This window comes from Rattus rattus, chromosome 5, assembly GCF_011064425.1.
Source record: "Rattus rattus isolate New Zealand chromosome 5, Rrattus_CSIRO_v1, whole genome shotgun sequence".
In the NCBI taxonomy this organism is placed as follows: Eukaryota; Metazoa; Chordata; class Mammalia; order Rodentia; family Muridae; genus Rattus; species Rattus rattus.
In genome coordinates this window covers 37,698,393-37,721,569 of record NC_046158.1, presented here as the reverse complement: position 1 = coordinate 37,721,569, position 23,177 = coordinate 37,698,393, and the positions used below count along the sequence as shown (strand labels likewise).

At 40.7% G+C, this 23,177-nt stretch overlaps 1 protein-coding gene across 18 annotated transcripts in view; it reads left to right on the top strand.

The window, feature by feature from the left end:
- Baz2b (bromodomain adjacent to zinc finger domain 2B) overlaps positions 1-23,177 on the top strand; it is a 288,132-nt gene that overhangs the window by 165,220 nt on the left and 99,735 nt on the right. For 17 of the 18 annotated variants that reach the window (XR_004387992.1, XM_032903348.1, XM_032903359.1 and 14 more), the window contains 2 exons: positions 19,574-19,717; positions 22,723-22,773. Coding sequence is in view for 17 of the 18 variants with exons in the window: in XM_032903348.1 (XP_032759239.1) it covers positions 19,576-19,717; positions 22,723-22,773 (193 nt within the window). In the remaining variant the exon portion in view is untranslated. The remainder of the gene's footprint in view (positions 1-19,573; positions 19,718-22,722; positions 22,774-23,177) is intronic. The other variant, XM_032903362.1, reaches the window with a different exon arrangement.

The window sequence follows — 23,177 nt, the reverse complement described above, 5'->3', positions numbered from 1 at the left end:
TTAGCACCTAGGTCAAGGAGCTCACAACCAGCCACCCGGCGCCATTTTGGCCTGTCTTGGCAGCCACATGAGCATGCACACACACAAATAGTAATAGAGTAAAGTTTAAAAAATTATGGAAAAGATTAGACTGACTGATTATAGCTTTCAGCACATGTCATGTATTTTTCGTTGGAAGAAAAAAGAAAAAAGAAGTAGCCAAATGTGCCGTGTGTGGGAACATGTTTGTGTGCAAAGGGCTGCTGCCTGCATTCAGTGAAGCCACCAAAGTAAAGTATTTTGCTTGTACTCATTCCCAGGCTGGAGGAAGTCTCCACAGGCTGTGATGAGTTTGAGTACTCATTCCTTAGTAACTTAGTAAAAAAGGAATACTCATCAACGTTTCTGTAGATAAACGTTTCTGCCTGTTTTGAGGATTTCTTTCATTTAGTTGCTTAATACTGAAAATGGGAAACAAGAAGAAGCCTTTTGCTCTAACAACAATTTTCCTAAGAGAAATACATAATAAAGCACAAACAGGAGACAAGCACACACACACACACACACACACACACACACACACACACACAGATGCACACACACAAACACACACAGATGCATACACACACAGATGCACACACACAGATGCACACACCACACACACACAAACACACACACAGATGCACACACACAGATGTACACACACACAGATGCACACACACAAACACACACAGATGCACACACACACACACACCTACATAGGTTAGAGGACAGCCTTGGGCATCATCATCAGGAATGCTATCGTCTCCTATTCTAATACAGAGTCTTCATTGACCTGGAGCTAATTAATTAGGTTGTCCTGGCTGGGCAATGAGCCCCAGATAGACACTTTCTTGTTTCCCTAACTCTGGGATATAAATATCTGCAACAATGTCTCCAGTTTTTATGGGGGTTTTGGAGCTCAAATTCAGGTCCTCAGGCATGCACACCAATTGCTTTACCAACCAAAGCCATCTTTCTTGTCCCCCCTTATGTTAAAGAACCTGCTAAACCTTGATGGTTAGTATCCACTTATATGGCCTATCATATTGGAGAACATTCATGTGTGTGTGTGTGTGTGTGTGTGTGTGTGTGTGTGTGTGTGTGTGTGTGTGTGTATGTGTGCGTGTGCACACATGCATGTGTGTCCATCCACACATATATAGTGTTTTTATTTGTATTTCAATGCATATGTATTTTGAGTTGAAAATGGATGTTTTTTTATTTAATCACCGTGTGTATCTCTTAGTCTTCCTGCCTTCGTTCCCATGTGCTAGAGTTCCCACGCACCAAGCATCCCGCTTCATTTTGCATGATTTTTTTCTTGGAGACAGGATGATGGGATGAGGGTGGTCATTAGATATGGTGTTACTGCACTTCTCTGTGGCTTGCTGAGAGTATATACAATTACTGAAAGGCATTGCCTGCTTTGGAAGGAGAGGAAAACCTCAGCGATGATGAGTTCGTTGTTGCTGAAGAGAACAGTGAAGACAGAAAGAGTCATATTGCATGCACTAATACTCAGGACAGCCGCCATCGCGTGACCATGGGGTTACGTCGTGCTGTTTGTGTAGGAGTTGGAATGCAGGATTACATACGTGTTATAAGGATGAGAAGACTTTGAACAAAGCAAGCAGAAGCACTGAAATTAGTGAATATCAAGAGATTATTAAGGAAATCTGGGGTCTTATATAATAAAAAAATGAAATCATCGAATAGAAAAATAATAAAGACACCAGGCCTGTTTTACTCATGTTTCTAATCCCAGTATTTGGGAGGTAGAGGCAGGATTACTGTGAGTTTGAGATCACCCTGGTAGGATCCTATCTCAAAAGAAAAACACCAGCATTGTTTTTAAAGGAAAACAAGAATGCAAGTTACTGGAAAGGACAAGGGACCAGGACAGTGAGTATAGGAGGCTTTGTTCCAAATGAGCCTCATGATGGGCAGGCGTGTATAACTCAGGCGCTTCAAGTACTCCATTTATTGTCGCACTTTGAGTGATAGATAAGGTAAAGGCTTTCCCCCTAAACTTTGTTTTCATGGGTCAAGATCCTGTGACAGGCATTCGGTCAAGTTGTTACTGATTTTAAACAGTAATAAAACTGCCATAGATCAGAACAGGTCAGACAGGGACAGAACCTTCTCTTCTGAAGGCTGTATCGTCAATCTGCCTGTTACTACTAAACCCAAGTGGCTGTCTGTGACAAGAGGTTGAAGTGGTTCCTCTAGATCAAGAATAGCATGATCGTCTTAAGAATGACTCATTGGCAGACTTGGTGACTAACATTGCCAGATCCAACACTGGATCTGATCAGATCAGCTGAGACAGCAGTCATAGCTACCGTCTCATGTCACAGACGATGAAACAACTCTGAGGAGGCTAGTCAGAGAAGCCGTGTGCAGACACAGGCGTGCCTGGAGTCACGCCAGCAGTGGTCTCAGCCCAGATTTCAAGAATTTATAGTCACTACAAGTCTACTTGTTTACACCTGTAGTCACAGCATTCAGGAGGCTGAAGCAGGAAGATCACCAGAAGAAGCTTGGTCTACATAGCCTGGTCTACAGAGCAAGTTATAGGGTAGCCAGGGCTCCACAGGGAGACCATGAACTAAAAGTTAAAAATCGAGTGATGATTTAGACTTCTTCTCAGCTTCTCCCATAACAGCAGTTAGCCTTCTCTTCTATTGAACAAACCTGGAAGTGATGGGAGTTCTATGTCCCACCTAGTATACCCAACACTGACCTGGTGTATGTCCCATCTAGTATACCCAACACTGACCTGGTGTATGTCCAGGTACAGGAGAATACCCAACACTGACCTGGTGTATGTCCAGGTCCAGGAGAATACCCAACCCTGACCTGGTGTATGTCCAGGTCCAGGAGAATACCCAACCCTGACCTGGTGTATGTCCAGGTCCAGGAGAATACCCAACACTGACCTGGTGTATGTCCAGGTCCAGGAGAATACCCAACACTGACCTGGTGTATGTCCAGGTACAGGAGAATACCCAACACTGACCTGGTGTATGTCCAGGTACAGGAGAATACCCAACCCTGACCTGGCTTAGGATCATTGCTGGGCCTTGTTGACTGCTCCTGCAATATTGCCGTCATGAGAGAAAATAAGAATTCCTCATCTGAAAACTGGAAGAGGAATACCCGATTTACCTACTTCTCAGCTGGTGTTTAGGGTAGAGTGAGCATATGTGTGTATACGTTCACATTTCAGTTTTAGTGCTTGTCATTTGTTTTCATTCAGGCTTCAATTAAGTCTCACCAGCTCAAGTTGCTCCTTTTCAAGGCCTCCCAGCATGGTAGAAGCCACATATCAGAACACTGCCTATGGGTTAACTAGAATTTAATTAGAAATATACGAGAGTAAGAAGAGAGGAAGCCGTCTGCCTGTGAGTCAGAATGTCTCTCCAGTGGAGGCCTGGAATGTGGGGATTCTGCAGGCCCGTGAGGGCCAGCAAACACATGGTGGGGGCCACTCAGTTGTTTGGGAGCAGGAAAAAATGTAGTCTTCTAATTCAGAATGAGAGCAGGAGAGCTTTCTTGTCTTCACGAAGACCTGGAGTTTTTATTTATATTACAGAGAGATACCAATACACTATAATAAAATTTTAAATAATAAAGTAGTAGAATCAGTTTTCAATCAAAAATTACTGCTTTAAAAAAGTCAGCGTAGCTAATGACTTTGAGGAAGAGGGAAAGGAGAAGGGAGGTTAGAGAGCCTTGCAAGGAGATTGCAGTGTTGACAGCAAATACTGAAGGATGTTACAGACAGACAGAAGACATCCATGGATGAGAGTCAGTAGAGTTGCACTTCAGAGTCTGGGGCTGGCAGTTCCCTTTTATAGCCCCAAGACTGCCATGTGACTGTTGGAAGAGGGTGGTGAAAGGAGAAGGTGAGTGAGGTCAAACTAGTTAGTTCCTAACCTGGGCTAAGGAGCCTTTTGTTTGAGTGACTACAACATGGTGGTGAAAGGTGAATTAAAGAGGTGAGTACCTGACAGGGACTTGATTTCTGCCTCAGTATCTCCCTGCGTTACCTGAGAAAAGTCACAGGCACTCTACATTCAGTCTTGAACAGAGTCCAGGATCAGGGATCAAGTCAAAATAACATTTTGTCAGAAATCTAAACGTTTGTTTTCAACAACTTTATGGAAATCTAATTTACATATCATGCACTGCACCACCATTTCAAGTGTCATTGGGTTTTTAGTGTGTTCATAGATTAGCACAATGGCAGCAAAGTCAGCGAGGGTATTCTATCATGACCAAGAGGAGCCAGTTCATAACTGCACTGAGGTCTGCATAGAGCGCGTTTCTAGGTTCTTGACCTCTTACTCAGGGAGTTAGAAATAAGAGCTCACAGAGATGTGCAGAACTGGCAAGACAACTTTATTCAAAGTAGGGTAGTGGCAGATTAGGAAAGGCTGTGTTGCCAAGATTGACAAGAGTGAAGGTCTTCAAGGGTGGTTATTGCTTGGAGCATCCTCTTACGGGACACGAGAGAGCTTAATTCCTAAGAAGCACGGCATGGGCAGAACTATAGTGGTTGATAGAGGTTTTACTCATGCGCATGCCCAATTATGTATAGTCAGTGATGAATGGGATTTTCCTTAAAAGCTTACTTGAAGACACAGTTTGATCTTAATTTGTATGTACCCTGAACAATTTAGGTAAGGTTGGTTTTTTTTTTTTTCCATAATCAGATAGATTGGGAATATATTTGAGTAGAAACAATCTCAATTTACTGGTTCTTAGTGGAGCAGAAGGTACCCCATTGTCCAGAGGAGTGCACGTGTTTACACACATGAATGCCGAAGAGGAAGAACGAGGCAGCCAATTACATTACTAGAAGGAAGGATGTGGGTAACTGGAACCCAGTGCGCTCATTTCCTCAGATTATTCCCTACCTTAGAACCCCTCACCAGCTCTCTGAATTAGTCTATTTTAGATATCTCACATAGAAAACAAAGCCATGCAATGATCATTTTGGACAAGTTATTCTATATTCTAGCATGTATAGTACTTTGTTCCTTTTTATTGTTGAGTAATATTTCATTTTGTACCCTACCACATTCATTTACCCATTAACGATCTTTGGGTTATTTTTACTTCTGGATTTTACAAACAGTGGATATTAACAAGGGCATACAGTGCTTACGCAGATTTATAGTTCAGTTCAGATTAGAAATAGATTGACGTATAAGAATAGAATTGCTAGGTCACATGGTAACTCTTGTGCTTAGCCTTCTTGAGCCCAAAGGTGAATTGGAGTAGAACCTTGCCTGAACATGTAAGGAACTGACAGTGTTGTAGAGGAGTAAGTGTACCATATGGTTCAGTCTCAGATCACATTAGCTTAACCTGCTGAGTGTTTCCAAAGGCTTGTGCAGAACTGTCTCCAGTATTACACAGCTCACTTTTAGAATAGTTTACTCTCACTTAGTACATTGTTTTTCTTTACTGAAATATACAAAACATTTTGGCTCATCTCTGTGTATTTTTCTGTCAAGTACTGCTTGAGACATTTAATGCTAAGAGGGCTTTGGGATGTGCATATGAGGTACATCTTTCTGTTTGTGATGCTCAGGACTGAAATCCAGGCCTTGGGCATTCAAGGTAAGTGCTGTATCCCTCCTAGTATCTCTCACTATAATCCCTGACAGAGCATTTTTACACAGGGTCTTAATCCTTCTAAAAAGAACATAATGCTATTACAGAACTTGAGGGTATCAGTTGGGGCAAAAGTATGAAATTCAGAAAATAATAAAAAAAGCAAGAGAAACCATATATTTGAAAGAATAAGTTAATGGATATTAATTAAACTTTATAGTTAAAGTGAAAAATATTAATGCCCAAAAGAAATTACTTGGGAATTTTGGGAAATTACTGGAGAAAAAAAGGAAGACTGAAGTCTAAACAAGATTCATTTTTTAACAATGAGATCGTAAAATTAAGAATGGACATCAAAGGGGAAAGCACAGATATTAAGAACAAACTAAAACTTTGCTGTTATCTAAAATTCACATGATGATTACTATTTCCTATTCTTGTACCTTCCTTTGGCAAACCAAAGCCATTTTCTACTATGATGGTGACTAAGGAACAAAATGTCTAGCTGGAAGGATGCTAGGCCCTCCCATTTTATTGATTTAGAAACTAAGACTTGACTGACATTGCTTCACACTGTATAACACAGTGAATTGGAGAAGTAGAGAGCAGTAAAAGTCAGTAATCAGCAGCCTCCTGGGTAGATGCTAAAGCTTGCTATAATTAGAAGCTGGGGAGTTGTGACCTGGAATTAGTCAGGTACAGCTGTAGGGAAAAAATAACCAGAGGAGGCCACCGTACAGCTAGCTAGCTATCTTCAGTCATCCTGGATCTTCCAGTTACTTCTGTCATGCCCCCCAAGTTCCACCCCAGAGATATCAAAGCCATAAGGTGCACCTGAGGGGCTGTGCGTGCCACATATCCCTTGGCCCTCAAGACCACTCCTGGGTGATCGCATCGCCAAGGCAACACTAACTAGAAAGGTCTGGAGATTAGTGTGAAACTGACCATCCAGAACAGACATCGTCAAAGCCTAATCATCAAAGCCTCCAAGGAGCCACCAAGAGACAGAAGCAGGAGAGCATTAAATGCAGTGGAAATATCACTTTTGATGAGATTATCAACATTGCTAGCAGATGTGGCACCAACCTTTAGCCAGAGAACGTTTGAAACTGTTAAGGTGACCCTGGCTACTGCAGTTTATGGGCTGCAGTGTGAAGGCTGTCATCCTATGACATCATAGATTATGTCAACAGTGACACACAGGGGAATGTCCAGCGTATTAAGAAGCAGCAAGCAAAAATATTAAAGGACTACGCTAAAAATAACCAACAACTGGCGGGTCTATGTGGTGCATACGGTGTTTGGGCTATTGGGAAGGAGCGTATACCTTGTGAGCCAGGGCACTGATAAGAAAGGCAAGTGTGGTGTGGTATTTGTTAGGACATTTTCTGCTAGCCTCTAGGTTGCAAGGAAAATAACTGGTGGAAAAGCAAGCAAAAAGATCAGTTTATATCCAAAGTTCCAGAGAATAAAAGAACCTCAAAAGGATAGGTCTAGAAAAGGACCTGGGCGGGGCCACTGTCCCAGCCCAGCCATGCTGGCTAACTTCTGTCAGCCCGACACAAACTAAAGACACTGGGGAGAGGGAGCCGCAGTTAAGGAATTGCCCTGGGGGCTTGTCTGTAGGTCATTTTCTTGATTGCTCATTGATATGGGAGGTCCCGGCCCACTCTGACAGTGCCATCCCTGGGCAGGTATATGATGTTTGCACTGCACTGTATTATGTATGAGGAAGCCAGGGTAAGCCAGTGAGCAGGGTCTCTGCATGGGTTCTCTTCCATGTTCCTGCCTTGATGAAATGATGTAAGCAGAAATGAACCCGTTCCTCTCGAGTTGCTTGTGGTAGGTGTTTTATCAAAGCAGTGAGGCACAGCTCTGCTTAACTTGTTCTCTGGGCCACAGCCTTGGCTGTGCTATCAGACAGAACTCAGTTAGGTTATGACAGCTTTTAGAGGCAAGTAATGTAGTAAATTTCTGTAAGTTATTTCTGTAAGTCTTGCCTACTTACGTTTTTTTCTTTTTTCACTAGTGTAGAGGTGTAATGACTTCTGGGAATCAAAGCTGGAGTCTTTTACACACGAAACTGAGTTACATGCTAGTCCCTGTTTTCAACAGTATAATGTGTAATTTTTTTTCCTGCTTTCTAAATGGAGGTGGACAGAAGTTATAAACTGGCTTTATGAAAACTTTTTATCATTATTGGATCATATGAAAGTTAAAAGATTTTTCCTTCCTGTAGAAATAACAAATTATTGGGAATCTAGATAGATTAGTATTTTCCACTGCATTAGATCATATTTGCAATGACTCAGAATATTTTGGTGCTTCAAAAGGTCTTATTATATAGATTTCATGATCTCTTAAGGAATTATGACCTGAAATTTTTAACCCATTATTATTACCTGTGACTATTCAATAAATATCTTTCTTAAATTCTAGGGTTGATAGCCATTGTTTGTTTTCTACATGTTTGCTTTGACCAGTGGGAAAGATTTTTCATAATACAGATATGGAATGAGCAGATTGTATTTCTATTTTAGGAATGCACACAAATGTATATGTAACAACAATTAAAAAGAAGCCATTTAAAGAGTGTGAGGGTGATAATAGATGGGAGGTGTGGACGGAATAGAAGGAGAGAGATGTAGTTATACTATAATCTCGAACATAAAGAAATTATTTTAAAAAGGTGTTCTGGAATTCTGACGTAAGGTCTCATGTGGAAAGACTGCATTGTCTAGACATGGGTGTCCTCAGTACCAGTGAGTACCGCTCCTCCTCTCTGTTGCCTCTCTGCCTGCCATCTGTCCTCTAAACACAGTGCGGCTGCAGGCCATACAACACAGTGAGTGGGAAATAGAGAGCAGTGGCTTTCTTTATCTTATACTCTTCTGTCAGTAATACCTGGATTTAAACAGTGTGGCAAAAGCACAGAACTTTTGTGATTTTTTTTTAAAACTAGGGCTGCTTTGATGAAAATGTGTGAGAAATGATATAATATGTAATTAGGATCACTTGGGATTAACTTTTGAGTGGCTATTTAAATGAACATTTTATAAGTCAGTTAAATTTCACTTGATAAAGTTCCTTGAGAATGGTCAAATGCATGCACCTCGGAAAACATGCATTTGTTCATGGCTGCAGTTCTGTCATGGAGGAACTGCTGCTTCACATGATTGCATGCCTTCATCGTTTCTCAGGAAGACTTGAATAAGACAGCACCTGCCCCAAGCTGCCAGTCATCCTCTGACAGCATTAACAGCCTCTCAGTGCAGATGCACAATGGCAGCCATTTCGGCCAGGGTACTGTTCAGTGGTATTTTCAACGAGGACGTTGTCACAGTTATTAAACACTTGAAATATTAGTGACGTGGCTTATAATTACTCAATTTTAATCTCCAGTTTAAATTTATGCATGTGATTAATAAAGGCCCTATTGGATAAAGCATATTTATATATTGCTTTTTGTTCTGTTTTAATGTGTTTTGTTGCTTGAGGCCTGGTGTCACTCCATAGCCCAGGTAGACCTCAGATTTATGGCAATTTTTCAACCTTAGCTTCCCAAGTGTTGAGCTCATGTGTACGAGCCACCATATCTAGCTATACATGTTGATGGCTTTGCTGTGTTGTTTTGTTTCCTGAGAGGGCTGTGTGTGGTGTTGTCCAGACTGACCTTGAACTGTATATTGGAAGTAACTCTGGTGTGATCCTCCTGCCTCTGTCTGAGGGGTTATCAGCTGCCATACCTGGTTTATATCTAGAGCGGATCAAATCCAGAACTCAGTGTATGCTAGGCAAATATTCTACCAGCTGAGCCACACCTCCTGTATTACATGTTATTTTTGTACATTGATTTGTGTTATTAAGTGTTTGCTGTCCTGTTGATTTTTTTATCCTTAATATTTCAGTTAATCGTAACAAAAGGATGTATTTTTAAATATAGTTAAAGGTATAGCCACAGAGAGGATTATTTCAAATAATTTCTCGACATTATAGTTTGATTTTATGTCCTAAAAGAATATATTCTGGGCTGGAGAGATGGTGGTTAAGCGCACTGACTACTCTTTCAGAGGCCCCGAGTTCAATTCATAGCACCCCATGGTGTCGTACAACCATCTGTAATGGGATGCAATGGCCTCGTGTGTGTTTGAAGAGAGCAACAATGTACTCACATTCATTAAAAAAAATGATTATATTCTGAGGAGCAAAAGCACTATGTTTACTGTGTTAGTGTATCTGTAGTTATTCTGAAGCTGTTGGTGGCTGGTTGTAACATTAACAGGTGGTGATGGATTCACTTCTAAAAGTATCAAGAACTGATGTGTGCGTGAACCAGGATTTTTGGCAGATTAAAAATGAGAACTGTAGATATAAAAATTGATAAAATAGAGGTTTGTATTATGAGTTTGAACTGAAAGTGTTTGTGTAGTGTTATTAAAAATGCTATAATTACTTTTATTGACTCATTTTTCTCGTACAGTGTGTGGTCATTCTAACACAGACTTTGAGAATACCAGTTCCCCTGTTAGGATTCTACATCCTGATAATAACAATAGCAGAAGATGTTACAGTATATCTTAGCTGCTCTTTTAATTTTTTTGCTACAATAAATTACCTTGACTTGAGTCACTTAAAAGAGAAAGGAGAAGGGTCCATGGTGTTGGGGGCCCAGTGGGAGGAGTTTGAAGCAGTGGGCCTGTGGTCAAGAAACAGAACTCGAGACTCATAAGATCACTTCCTCTTTTCTACTCAAATACAATATTAATTTATTATGCATAAATAGAACACACACACACCGAAGAAGCAATCACTATGTGTAACAGGTTCCAAAGAATATAAGACATGTACTAGCTATTTTTTTACGTCACCTTGACACAAACTAGAGACATCTGCAAAGAGGAAGCCTCAGTTAGAGGACAATGCCTCCAACAGATTGGCCTTCAGCTGAGAAAATGTGCCTACTAGATTGACACGTGGGTGAGATTGTGGAGTCTTGTTCTTTTGGCTACTGTTTTGTTTGATTGATGGTTGATGTGTGTGGACCATTCTACCATGCTACCCCTGGATAGATAGTCTTGGATAGTATAAGAAAGCAGACTGAACAGTAGAGGAGGGGAAAGCTAGAAGACAGCAGTCCTCCATGGCCTCTGCTTCAGTTCCTGCCCTGACCTCCCTCAGTGATAGACTGTGATCTAGATGTGTAAGACAAAATAAACCCTTTACTCCCCAACTTGGTTTTAGTCATGATGTTTTACAGTAATAGAGACCCTAGCTAAGACACCTAACAAACTCAGCTTCTCCTCATGAGCGTCCAGAGTGTATCCAAGTTCATGATTGTAGTCAGATTACGCATGCTCAGTGCAGTGACTGCCGGGTAACTGACTTCTTCCTGTTTTCAGTTGTCACTGTACCAAGGACCTTCCTCTTGAGTAGTCAGATAAACACAGAGTTTTGAGGGGCAGGGAAAATCTGACATGTGTATGTAAGGCATGTAGGGAACATGAGAGACCAGTGCAACAGGACTTAAGGACTGGGAAAGGAGTGACTGAGCAGGGAGGTGGTTCCAGCTACGGTCTTAGTGCGGTTGGGGAATATACAGGCTGAGGGCACAGCTTAGTGAGTTCAGCATGCACAGGGCCCTGGGCTCAATGCCCAGCTATGTGGACAGGTAAAGGAAGGAAAAGCACAGCAGCTTTGCCAAGGTCAGCAGCACAAGAGCCCCAGCCTAAGACGCCTGAGGTTCCTTGTTACTATGGGGAGGAGTAAGGTTGCACCATCACAACGATTCTTTCCCAGAGATTAGTTGATGAGGAGAAAGGGGCGTTTAGCTGACCATTCAGGCAAGAATGAAAGCAGGAAGAGTAACCAAATACTGGCAGTGGCGCTGGCTCTCTCCAGCACCAGACGACTGCAATAGACAGGTAGAATTTGATTCGTTTTGGTAAGATTTGGTTATGGTTAGGTCAGAGGCATCCATGTCATAGTAGACTTCAGTGTGGGGATGGATTCTGCCGCTGCTGTTTGTGGACTACTGTAGTGTAAGCCTCTGCGAAATAATCTGCTTACCTCAGGCTTCAGTTAGAAAGTGTGACAAGGGAGGGATTTGATTACCTTACGGGTTTCATTTTTATAGTTTTATCTGTTCTCATTCATTTTTTTCAGCTATGGAGCTTGGCTATAAGTAAATGTAACGTTCACAAAAAGAACTAAGAAAAAGGGTTCGATATATATTAATCCCTAGTATTCGTGAAACTTCAGGAAAAGTTAAGAATCATACTCTGATATGCAGTGAAAAGCAAAACAAGGAGAAAATGATAGTTTAATTGAAGCACCTCCCTTACTCTCCAGGAAAAAAACAAAACAAAACGAAACATGTTTCTCTGGTTCTCTCCCCAAAGTAGTAGCTTTTCCTGAATGGTGCAGCTTGAATCCACTTGGTAAAAGGTGTACATTTAATTGAAAATTCCTTATTTCTGTCTAGAGTTCAGCTTATTCAGTTTGGAGTTTTCTCAGCTTCTTGTATCCTCAGGTTTATGTGTTTAACCAAAAATGTAAACTATCCAGACATTCTGTCTGTACCTTAAGATATTAGCGCTGTGTCCTCCATCCTCCCCATCCAAGACTGTCACTGAGAATGTTGGAACCTGCGCTCGTCACCCATATGTCCTCAAGGCTTTGCTGACAGACGTTTACTCTCATTCTTTAGATTGCGTAATCTACTGATGTCTCTTCAAGTTCCTTAATGCTATTGAATAACTCAGTGAGAGTCTCTCTCTCTCTCACTCTCTCTCTCTCTGTACATAAGTTACATGTATATGCAAATATGTTTGTGTCTCTTATCTGTGCCATTTTTAATTTGTTCTCAATAACTTATGTGAGAATAAAAAATTCAGAATGTGCGGTAGGGCTGTGTGGTGGTGGGGTGAGCCTTTAATTCTAGCAAAGGCAGTCGAACTAGTTCCAGGATAGCCATTAACCCTGGCAGAGAACTCTGTCTAGAAAAACAGGCAGACAGACAGACAGATGCTGTGGTAGGGCAAGATATTCATTCATTACCAGAGGAAAGCTTAGACGAAAGCTGGGAGGAAATTGGCTCTGAACTATGCTATTGATTATTAAACAATGATATTGCTGGCCAACAACATTAATGGACTGCTTTTCAAAATACATCTGGTCCTTTAGTGGAAAATTGTTTAATGTCCTTGGTACTTTGCATTTCTCATTGTTAATAGGGATTGAAATGAAAGCTCTAGAGCTGATGACTTTGAACTACTGGGAGAGAGTGCACTGAATGGTAACCACGGGCCACCCAGGAGGTACCTACCGTCGGGCGTGTGGTTAAGCTGTCCTACTAAAGTCCGTGTAAGAACACTTTCATCTGGTCATTATCATAGGGCACAGTCAAACAAAAACATTACTTTTCTCCCTTAAGATATAGTCAGTTATTGTCTGTAAAACACAACTAATATTTTAAGTATAAAATCAGAATAGACTGAAAGCATAAGAATATATGAAGAAATGGCATGCACTCATAATGTCATCACTCTGAGAAACTACTGTGACCATTTCGGAGAACTCTCCTAAACTTAAGTATTTTCAGTCAGTTCTTGCTTCCTTAATACATTATCTCATTCATATATACATATATATATATATATATATATGGTTTTAAACCCTATGTAACCCTGGCTGTCCTGGAACTAACTCTGAGACCAGGCTGGCTTTGAACTCTGAGATCTGCTTGTCTCTGACTCACTAGTGCTGGGACTAAAGGCGTGTGCCACTAGTGCTTGACTGTAAATATTTTTATATATCATCACATCAAAACATGTGTCTACTTTTTCGAGGAGGTCATTCTGCATGATATTTATGTTCCTTTTCTATTTCACTTTGTATCATTAGAAAATAAGATTATTAGCACATAAGTATTTTAGTTTTTTATCTTTGTTTCCTACTCACTGAAATTTTCCTAATATTTTCATGTTCTATAAGCAGCAGCTTCTTTTTTTTAATGGTTAGGTTCTATGGACCATTGTAAGTATTTTAGAAGAAAAGGCTATATCAAGACTTTTATTTGCCTCTAGACTTTTCTTGTTATTCATTTGCTAGGCTAAGATTTATGACTGAACTGCAGTCCCTCCCCAATTATTTTTTTATTGAATTGACTTCCTGGACTGCTTCCCTTTTATAGTCTTCAAATCAGCAAACAAAACCAGTGTCTAGAATGAATGTGGCATTCTAATTGTGTTCTACCACAGATGAGATCAAATGGTTTCCTGTGAAAAAGTTGCTGGCACTACCAACAGAGGCGTTGCACACTGCTTGTCAGCAGCTCTGCACACCGAGCTCCGTAGCTGCCCCTCCCCTCTATGTTGTTAACACAAACAGCTTTGCTGTGTAGCCCAAACCTGAGCTAAATTCAGATACTGTTAAGCGTGAGTCACATCAGTCATAGGCAAGCACTTAAGACGTTTTGTTTATGACAGGCTACTTAACCTTTCTATGCCTACTGTAGACATTAACAGTTACACTTGGATTTTATTTGCCTTAATTAAAATAATGAAATTAGTTAGCATAGAGCCTGGTATAAAAACATTCAGCAGCAGGCAGTGGCTTTCCATAGTGAGGTTGTGTTTAAGGTCTTCGACCACCACACACATGTCACTGTAAATATATGTACATTTGTGATCTTTTTATTTCTCTTTGAGGATGTTTCTAGTCTTGTATTTGTTATATTTTGAGTTCTATTTATACCAACTTATTTCATTGTTGAATTGTTGTGCCTTAAGCTTTATGTAATTGTTCATTTTATTTACTTCAACAAACTCTCACCTAAAAACGGTGAGTTCATTTAATTCTTTTCAAATGTATAAAGAAAAGTATAATTGGAAATTTTAAAGAGTAAACAGTAGAACCACACGGTTTTCATTTTAGGACTAGAAATGAGGGTTTGAGGTAGGGTGCTGGCCTACTAGGCATGAGGACCTCCTTGGGCCCCACCCCCACCCCCTCCATTCACATTTGTGCCATCTTGTACCAGCAGATCTTTTCCTGGTTGAATTGTAGACTCTTTTAGGCAGAGCCACAGGTTCGTTTGATCAGATGTTGCTTGACTTTCATTTCAGTAGTTACTGTGAACCCCACCCCCCAGTGCACTAGACTGCATCTCCCATGCACTATTTGGAAGAGTAATTTCCAGCAACAACAAACCGTTCTCCTTTCACTTATTTAACTATCATCAATGCAAGAACATGGTAAAGGACTAAAAGACATAAAAATATGTACAGTGAAAGCTAATTCCCTCAGCCTGGATACAAGTCTCTGGTCCTTTACCTATAGTTCGCAGTTTCTCAGTTTTTTCTAGAAACATTCTGCCAACACGCATGCATTAGACTCTAGCTCCATCCCATTATCCTGAGCACAAAGGAGATCTTGCTGACTAGACTGCGTCCTTAACACATTAGCTAATACAGATCCACCTCTTTCTTTTAAAAAAAAGGTGTAATTAGTTCAAACTTGGATAGTTCTTATTGATGGACATATTTTGTTTACTCTTTTGCAATTGTAAAGCGCTAATGAACATCATTTCTATCCATCTCTTTAAGTATGTTTCTAGTATAAATGCCTGTGAAGACTTGAGTAGAGAAGTTGTAATAGTCTAAAGGCAAACCTGATATGGGGTGGCCAGAACAAAGTCAAATTTTTAAATATGCTGCTCATTGTTTTTAACCATTTGCTATTTAGAAAGGATGTATATTTTCCAGTTCCTTCCTGTTCCCTGAGAGGAGTGGAATGTTTATTTAGCTCATCTTGTAAACTGTGTACATGTTTTATGTAGGGTTGAACAGCGTCCGTCAGTTATGTCTGTATTTGCTGTGTACCTAGGCTGCTGCTATTTCCTAAAACAACATCACCATTTCTGTTAAAATGTTAATTGTCTTTCTAAGTCTATAGTCTTTTGTTTGTCCTTTGGAGTTTCTCGAGTTTATATTAGTTAACCAAACATTGTCTTTATCTTTCAAGTCTTTGTATCTTTGCTAGAAATCTCTGAGCTTAAACCCATAGATTATACCTGTACTTTAGTTGATCTACAGACATTGTCTAATCCATGGTTATTATTCTCATGTATCTATTTGTCTAGGATAACCTCTTCCCTACAAATATTTTCTTTCAAAGGAGTGCTTAATCTTTTGGATAGAAAAGGATACTCTTGGAATAGATTATTTACTGAGTAATAAATATAAAAGCCAGTCATTTGCTTTTGGATTATTTTCTCATTTTCAGATCTCTTGAGGTCTTGAGTAAATTTTTAAAAGATTTATCAGAAATTCACATGTAGTTCAGCGTGGTGTGCGTTTGGGCCATGGAGAAGGCTCCCCTGGCAGAGTACTTGCCATGCACATTTGAGGACTTGCGCTTGGTGCCAGCATCCACCTAAATGCTGGTCCTAGCAACATGTGTCTGTTACTCCAGAGTGTGGCTGGGCCGAGGGGACAAAGATCCTGAGAGCTCACTGGCCAGCCAGTCTAGCCAATTTTCTCAGCTCCAAGTTCAGGTTACTAGGTTAACATTGACATCCACAGATGCTCTTGTGCTCAAGTACGCCCGTGAAGACACAGATCCAGCACATACATATAACATACATGTGTGTGAAACACACACACACACACAGAGAGAGAGAGAGAGAGAGAGAGAGAGAGAGAGAGAGAGAGAGAGAGAGAGAGAGGGAGGGAGGGAGACTCTTACTCTAAAGCCCAAGCTGACCTGAAAGTTTCTCTGCGGCTCAAGCTAGCCTCAGATTTGGGACTATCTTCCCGAGCCTCCTGATTGCTGTGCAGTAGGTGTGGGCAACACGGGCGGCTTGGGAGTTTTGTTGGTTAGGAGAGGGCCATCTCTTAACTACCAAGTGTGTACTTACTGGGACTTGAGAGGTAACTTACTTCAGTTCAGGCGCAGAAGCAGCCTTTAGGGAATCCAACACTGAGTAGGAGAGCAGACTGAGCACAGCCTCATCATCGACTTCTGTTCATGATGTAAACAGGCGGCTGCTCATGGTTGTAGCTCAGTGTGAGTTGACAAGGAAAGAGTTCTGTATATCTGTACTCGAAATCATAGCAGACCGTCTACTTGCTTGAAATAACAGTTTGAAAATACAATAAAATTTTCCTTCCTTTCGTTTGTTCACTTTCTCTCTCTCTCTCTTCTCTCTCTCTTCTCTCTCTCTCTCTCTCTCTCTCTCTTTCTTTCTATTTTCATTTTATTTGACTCTGTGATCTTCGCTGTCCCATGAACTCACTCTGTAGACCAGGGTGGCCTCAAACTCAGATCCAATTGACTATGCTTCTCCAGTGCTGGGATTAAAGCATGTAAATGTTTCTTAATAAAATTATTTGCCCACGTATATATTATATCCACAGAGTAATGGTGTGTCCTATCTGGTAAGATTTTGATGCCACATACTTCCCACAGTCTGTTAATAGAAACATTTTTGTTTGCTGTTTGGCTATTATTTCTGTCTGTTACCTGAATCTTGGAGTTTTATATATTCAACTTTTTGATGGACTAAATGGTTTTAAAATTTTATAGTTGTTGTGTGTGTATACCACAGCATAAAATGGAAGTCAGAGGCAGTGTTCTGGAGTCAGTTCTCTTCCTCCTTACGTGGGTACCAGGGATCGTGTAGCAAACGCCTTTACCTGCCGAGCCACCTTGTTGGCTGTAGAAGAAATACTTGAATGAAAGCATTTTTACAACTTTTAGGAAATTATAAACTTATACCACTCTGTGGTTAGTGGATCTATGAAGGTAAAAGAAACAGGTAGTTATATATTATATATTGGAGTCAACACATAAAATAAAATAAATTATTAAAAAAAGTAGAATTAATGAAAAATAATTTCTGAAGGTGTTAGCCATATGTCTGAGAAGCCATTTGTTTCTGTATCTGACCCAAACCAGCCCTTAGACATGACTCGATTTAGCCATCAGTAGCACCTCTGTCTTTTCCCTGGACAAATACTGATAAAGAGAAAGATTCTGTAAGAACATGAGATACATACATAGTGCTTGCATCTAAGGCAGTGATGGATGGCAGGCAGTACTGGGATTTTACGAGTGGCTGTTGAATTGCATAAGAAGCTTTTTGAAGTGGTCTCACTCAAAATGCTTAAGAGTGCCACAAGATTACCCTTCCTTTGTGTGATTCCTTCTATCAAGAAAAATGTATGTACTTATGAATTCATTTGATACTTCAACATTAACCTTGTCTTTAAGTACTCTAAATTTCAAGATGTAATTGAACAACTTTTTCAAGAAAATATGTGTCTATGTGAATTGATGACAGCATATAAATAATACTGACACCTTTTTGTAACAAGTTATTGGTGAGAGTTTGCTTATGATGAATTGTAAATCCACTAATAGATGAGCACTATTTTTTTCTTCCTGTAGCTTTATTCGTAAACATTGTGATTTCTATACTTAGTTGGGATATCACTAAAGTGATCATGGTCTGTTAGGTTCTCATGTTTGAATATCACCATTTCAATGAAATTGTAATCTATGTTAGATTTAACATACAGCAACAAATTGCATTAATAAGGATGCTTAGAAGTGATTGGTCATTATAAACAAACAGTTCATACTTAAGGCTATTGAACCATAGTGGAAACTTGGCTCTAATAAAACTATAAAGAGGGCTGGTCGGTCGGGGGATGCCCCCCCCCCCTTTCTCTCTCTCTCTCAAGTTCCTGAGTCATCCTGGTCACCCAAGCCATGCAAGGATACTTGTGTCTGGAGTTAGATGCGGACACCATTTGCTCAGATTGACATTTTCTTTCTTTTCTCCCCATCTCAGCTCCCCTCCTGTTTTCTTCCCCTACTGCCCTTCTTCATCTCTCGTTAAAAGGGATTTCCTAGTGTTATTCACTAGCCTTTAGCTAGTGAATCCCATCTCAATCTCCCGTGTTTGAGTTGATAAGCACACACATCCACACTCAGCTTGTAATGCCTTCTTCCTTTACCAACTCAGTTTTCCCAGCCTTGTGACCTCTAATACAGTTAGTTCCTTATGCTGTGGCAACACCCCAGTCATACAGTTATATCACTGCTACTTCATAACTGTAATTGTGCTACTGTTATGAGTTATAATGTAAATATCTGATATGCAACCCCCCCCAAAAAAAGGGGGTCACAACCCAGAGGTTTCAAACCACTGCTTCACAGGAATACAGATCACTTGCTGGTGGATGACGAAGAACCTTGAGAAGAGTAAGAGTATTAATTTTCCCCAAGTTGATGACTTCACACACTTGCATAAAATTAGGGCATTTTTTAGATGCACAAACCATGCGATTCATTAAAGGATATAGTGCACGTAGAATTCAGTTTGCTTCAAGCTGAGTTGCAGGGACACATGCCTGTCACCCCAGTTATGAGACTGGGGTGGGGAGGAGAGTTCAAAACCAGCTTGAGCACCGCCCTGTCTCAAAAACAAAATTAAACCTGGTTCATAAGTGTTCATCTTAGTTCACGGTCTATTGCTACAACATCCAGGACTGAATGATTTATAAAGTTGAGAGTTCTGAAGCCTAAGAAATAGAAAGTCTGAGCAGCTCAGCATGTGAGGTGGCCTCCCAGTGTGGGGAGTGCATTTTTATAAGAATGAGAATTTGCTCATTCCTGCCCTGCTCCAGACAAAGGCATCAAAGACTTGGAGTCTTCCAGGCCCCACCTCCTACCCACACCTCAGACTTAAGCCTGAGCATGAGTTTGGGCAGGAGAATTTCAAGCCATGGGAGTATTTTGTTCATATTTCACCTTTAACTTCTTCTAAATTGATACCAGACTTTTAAAAAATAAGCAAAATGTATAAACATGTGTAATTCTTTTGAGTGTCCTCCTAATACGGCATTTTCCTCTGTCACAGAGATGGAGTCTGGAGAACGGTTGCCGTCCTCACCAGCCTCTTCCACCACAACATCGTCGTCGGCTCCTTCCGTGGCTTCAGCCGTTTCTAAGAGCAGCCTTCCCACGGGAGCTGCTTCACTTGGCTCTGCGGCCAGCCCATGTGGTGAGTGGTTTAAACTCAGACTCAGGGACCTGTTCTTTCAGGGTTCTGTACTTACATACAACACGAGTTCTGAGTAGCATTCGTCCTCCTGACCTGTTGTGTAATTGCTGGGGAGAATGTGTGGCTTTCTGCGTCATCTAGATTTTACTCTGGGAAAGCCCTGGTCACTCCTGTCCCCTGACTTCCCTGAAGAGTTTAGTCTTAGTTTCATGATAACTGTGTTTGTGAATGTGTTTGTAATGTACAGGTCACATGACCATGGAAGAGGGAGGGGAGAGACGCCCTGGGTGCTGATACTTCTTCGCTTTGAACGTTTTTATACTGTACTTCCTATTTAAAGTGAAGTGGTTTGGGCTGAGGGCTATCCATATCTCCGTGTTAAAGCCTTTGGTTCAGCTCTAACGGGGCATAATAAAGGTACACACGAGTGTGGACAGACCAACTGTTTGTTGTCTTCCAACCCAAAGGTGCTTTAGAAGACCCCGTTCTACATAATTCAGTCTAGTTTGTTTTCTTGTCTTACTTGATTCATTGCTTTGGCCCATGTGTTATCTAATAATTCTTTTTATTTAAAAATAAAATCATGGAGTGACAAGGGGTTTCACCCTGTATCTTAAAACAGCTTGATCTCAATGTTTTTGATCTGTAGAGAACAATAAAACAGAACTTTCATCCTTAAAATAGCAAAACCTCAAGAATTCTTTCATGGGATCCTTGACAGCATTCTACTGTTTCAAACATTCTCCTAAAGTTTACTTCTTTGTCACCTTAGTCACTGACAGTGCTTATACAAATTCCGTTATGCTCTACACTTGATCTTAGCCAAAAGGCCGAGAAGCGATCCGTTATGCTCTAAAGAATATACATCAAACCCTAACCCTAACCCTAATCCTAACCCCTAACCCTAACCCTAACCCTAACCCTAACCCCAACCCCAACCCCAACCCCAACCCCAACCCCAACCCCAACCCCAACCCCAACCCTAACCCCTAACCCCTAACCCCCAACCTTAAACTAACAACTGTTTTCTGTTGAATCAGTTCCTTGCCTAGCTGTGAAAGTATGCTCACTCATAACTTAGGCTGTCCCTATTATGGGTCCTGGCAGAGCAGGTGAGACTCTTGGATCAGAGGCACAATAAATGACAAGAGTATGTTGTGGCATGGCTTCCCTCTGTCTTAAGTCCACATCAGCACTGTGGATCCAATGATGATAGAATGCAGTTGCGAGGCAGCTCAGGAGTACCATGCTTGAGAAAACCGCTTTCATTGGAAGTCAAATCGGTGTCCTCTTTAAGGATATACAGGACTTCTGTTCTGTGTTTTTATATACATACATACATACATACATACATACATACATACATACATACATACATACATACACACACATATGCATACACATATAACATGTACATATATGTATAGTAGGAATGTTTAACTATGATGGGAAAGCATGGGAAACACATGATGCATAGATAGGCAGTGGGAGTTCCTCAGATCCTGAGGCTGCTGATTTTAAATCTGCCTCAGGAAGTGTGAGGTTGTTATTCTCACATATGTACCTCACAGCTTCATGAGGGATGTTCTATGTAGATAGAACAGCTCTTCAGATGAGGCCAGGGGAGTGAGGTAAGGCAGGCTTGCATGCCAAGAGAATGAACACGTTCCCCAGAAGCCCCTCCTAGAAATTTTTCACCTAATCTCTTCAGAATTGTGTGAGTGATAGCGTGGGCTGAAGGCAGGGCAGGAAGTGTGGTTTAAACAGACCATATTATGGCCCTTAATAAAATGGGGGTTCTGTTAGGAAGAAAGGAAGGAAAGCTGCCTTGGTCATATGTGCTGTAGCTTTATAGAGGAGAGACAAGAAGGAGGCCATGCTGGGAGTAGGCCATGACAGAACACTTAGAACCTAATATGCATGTACAAGAACTTATGAGGATGATGTAATGATTAACGCCAGGACTTTGCAGTCAACGACTGAGAGATCAAACCTTGGTTTGTCCACGTATTAGCTTGTGAATTACCTTTCGTAAGGTTCACTTGTCTCATTTGTAAGACAGGAGTAACAGCTGGTTTAAGTATTATGATAAATGAAGTAATAGTTGACGTCTAGTAAATTGTAGCCATGATTTTTTCTTATCCTTCATCCAGTAAGAATGGTTTGGTATAGTGACAGTGCTCTCAGGTGACACTTCTGGAAGGGTGTGACAGTTTGTAAGAAGAATGCAACCAGAGGTGAAGAGGGCCTTACATTTATATTAACATTTATAGTTAGACACTTTATTCAAATGTAAAACGATGAGGGCCCAGGTTGAGGAGTACTGGAAATGGGACAGGAAACAAGGCTCCATGCAGCAGGTAACAGATCATCTGGGCTAGAAAGACTGCATGTCTTGGCGTGTTTACTGAAGGGTGATGTAATGAGAGATGTGAAGAGGAGATGGGAGATGTTATTTGTAAAGACACAGGACTAGGTTATATGTGTTCTATGCCAGTAGTCTGTATGTTTATATTCTGTGTTGTTACTGGTAGAGCATTTTAATATCCAGGTTTTGTCCATTATAAACAATGCTGTTAAGGACATCACTGTGTATAGAGACTGATACATCCGAGCATATTCTAACACCCACAGCATCACTTTTCCTGACAGCTGTGTTGCAGTCCTGTGCCCGGCACCTGCCATTGTCAGAGGCAGAGGTATTTTTGCTCAGCGCAGCAGTGCTCGATTGAGGTGCCTTTTCAGCTTCTTGTAAGACTTTTAGCTTCTGGGTTTCTATTTTTAATGCCTGCTCAGGACTTTGGGATCATATTTCTAATGAGTCAAATTTTTTCTTGAGTACTTGTGAATTATTTTAGATATGAAATGCCTTTCAATTACATGTGTGGAGACACCTTTTCACCATCTGATATGTATATGTATTTGTTCACTATACATTATCTTTTGATAATAAAACTTCCAACTTGGATGAAGCCAGATTCAGTATTAATAATTTGTGTTTACAGTTCTTGAAGCTGGGAAGTCCAAGATCAAGGTTTCACCTGACTCAGTGTCTGGTAAGTGTCTTCTGTCTGTTTGGTGTTACTATTACACAATACTGGCTCAATATTTTATTAAGTATTTTCTATGAAAGGAGACTTACATGGCATTTCATTCTGATGATAAAAATTCTAAACATTACGGTACTGTCCAGTGAATGCTCCCTGACTTACAACAAACACATCAGGGAAGTAGACAGGGAAATAGTCATCTGGAGACGCAGCCAGACACAAAGTGTGGCAGTTCTTTATAACAGTCTACTTTCCACAAAATCTAACCCGTTTTGGAGAAGTAATTAATCACTTCTGATGGTGGCCTAATAGTCTCCATTAGTCCCTACATCTTAAAGATGCACCTCTTTTTGGGCTGGAGAGATGGCTCAGTGGTTAAGAGCACTGACTGTTCTTCCAGAGGTCCTGAG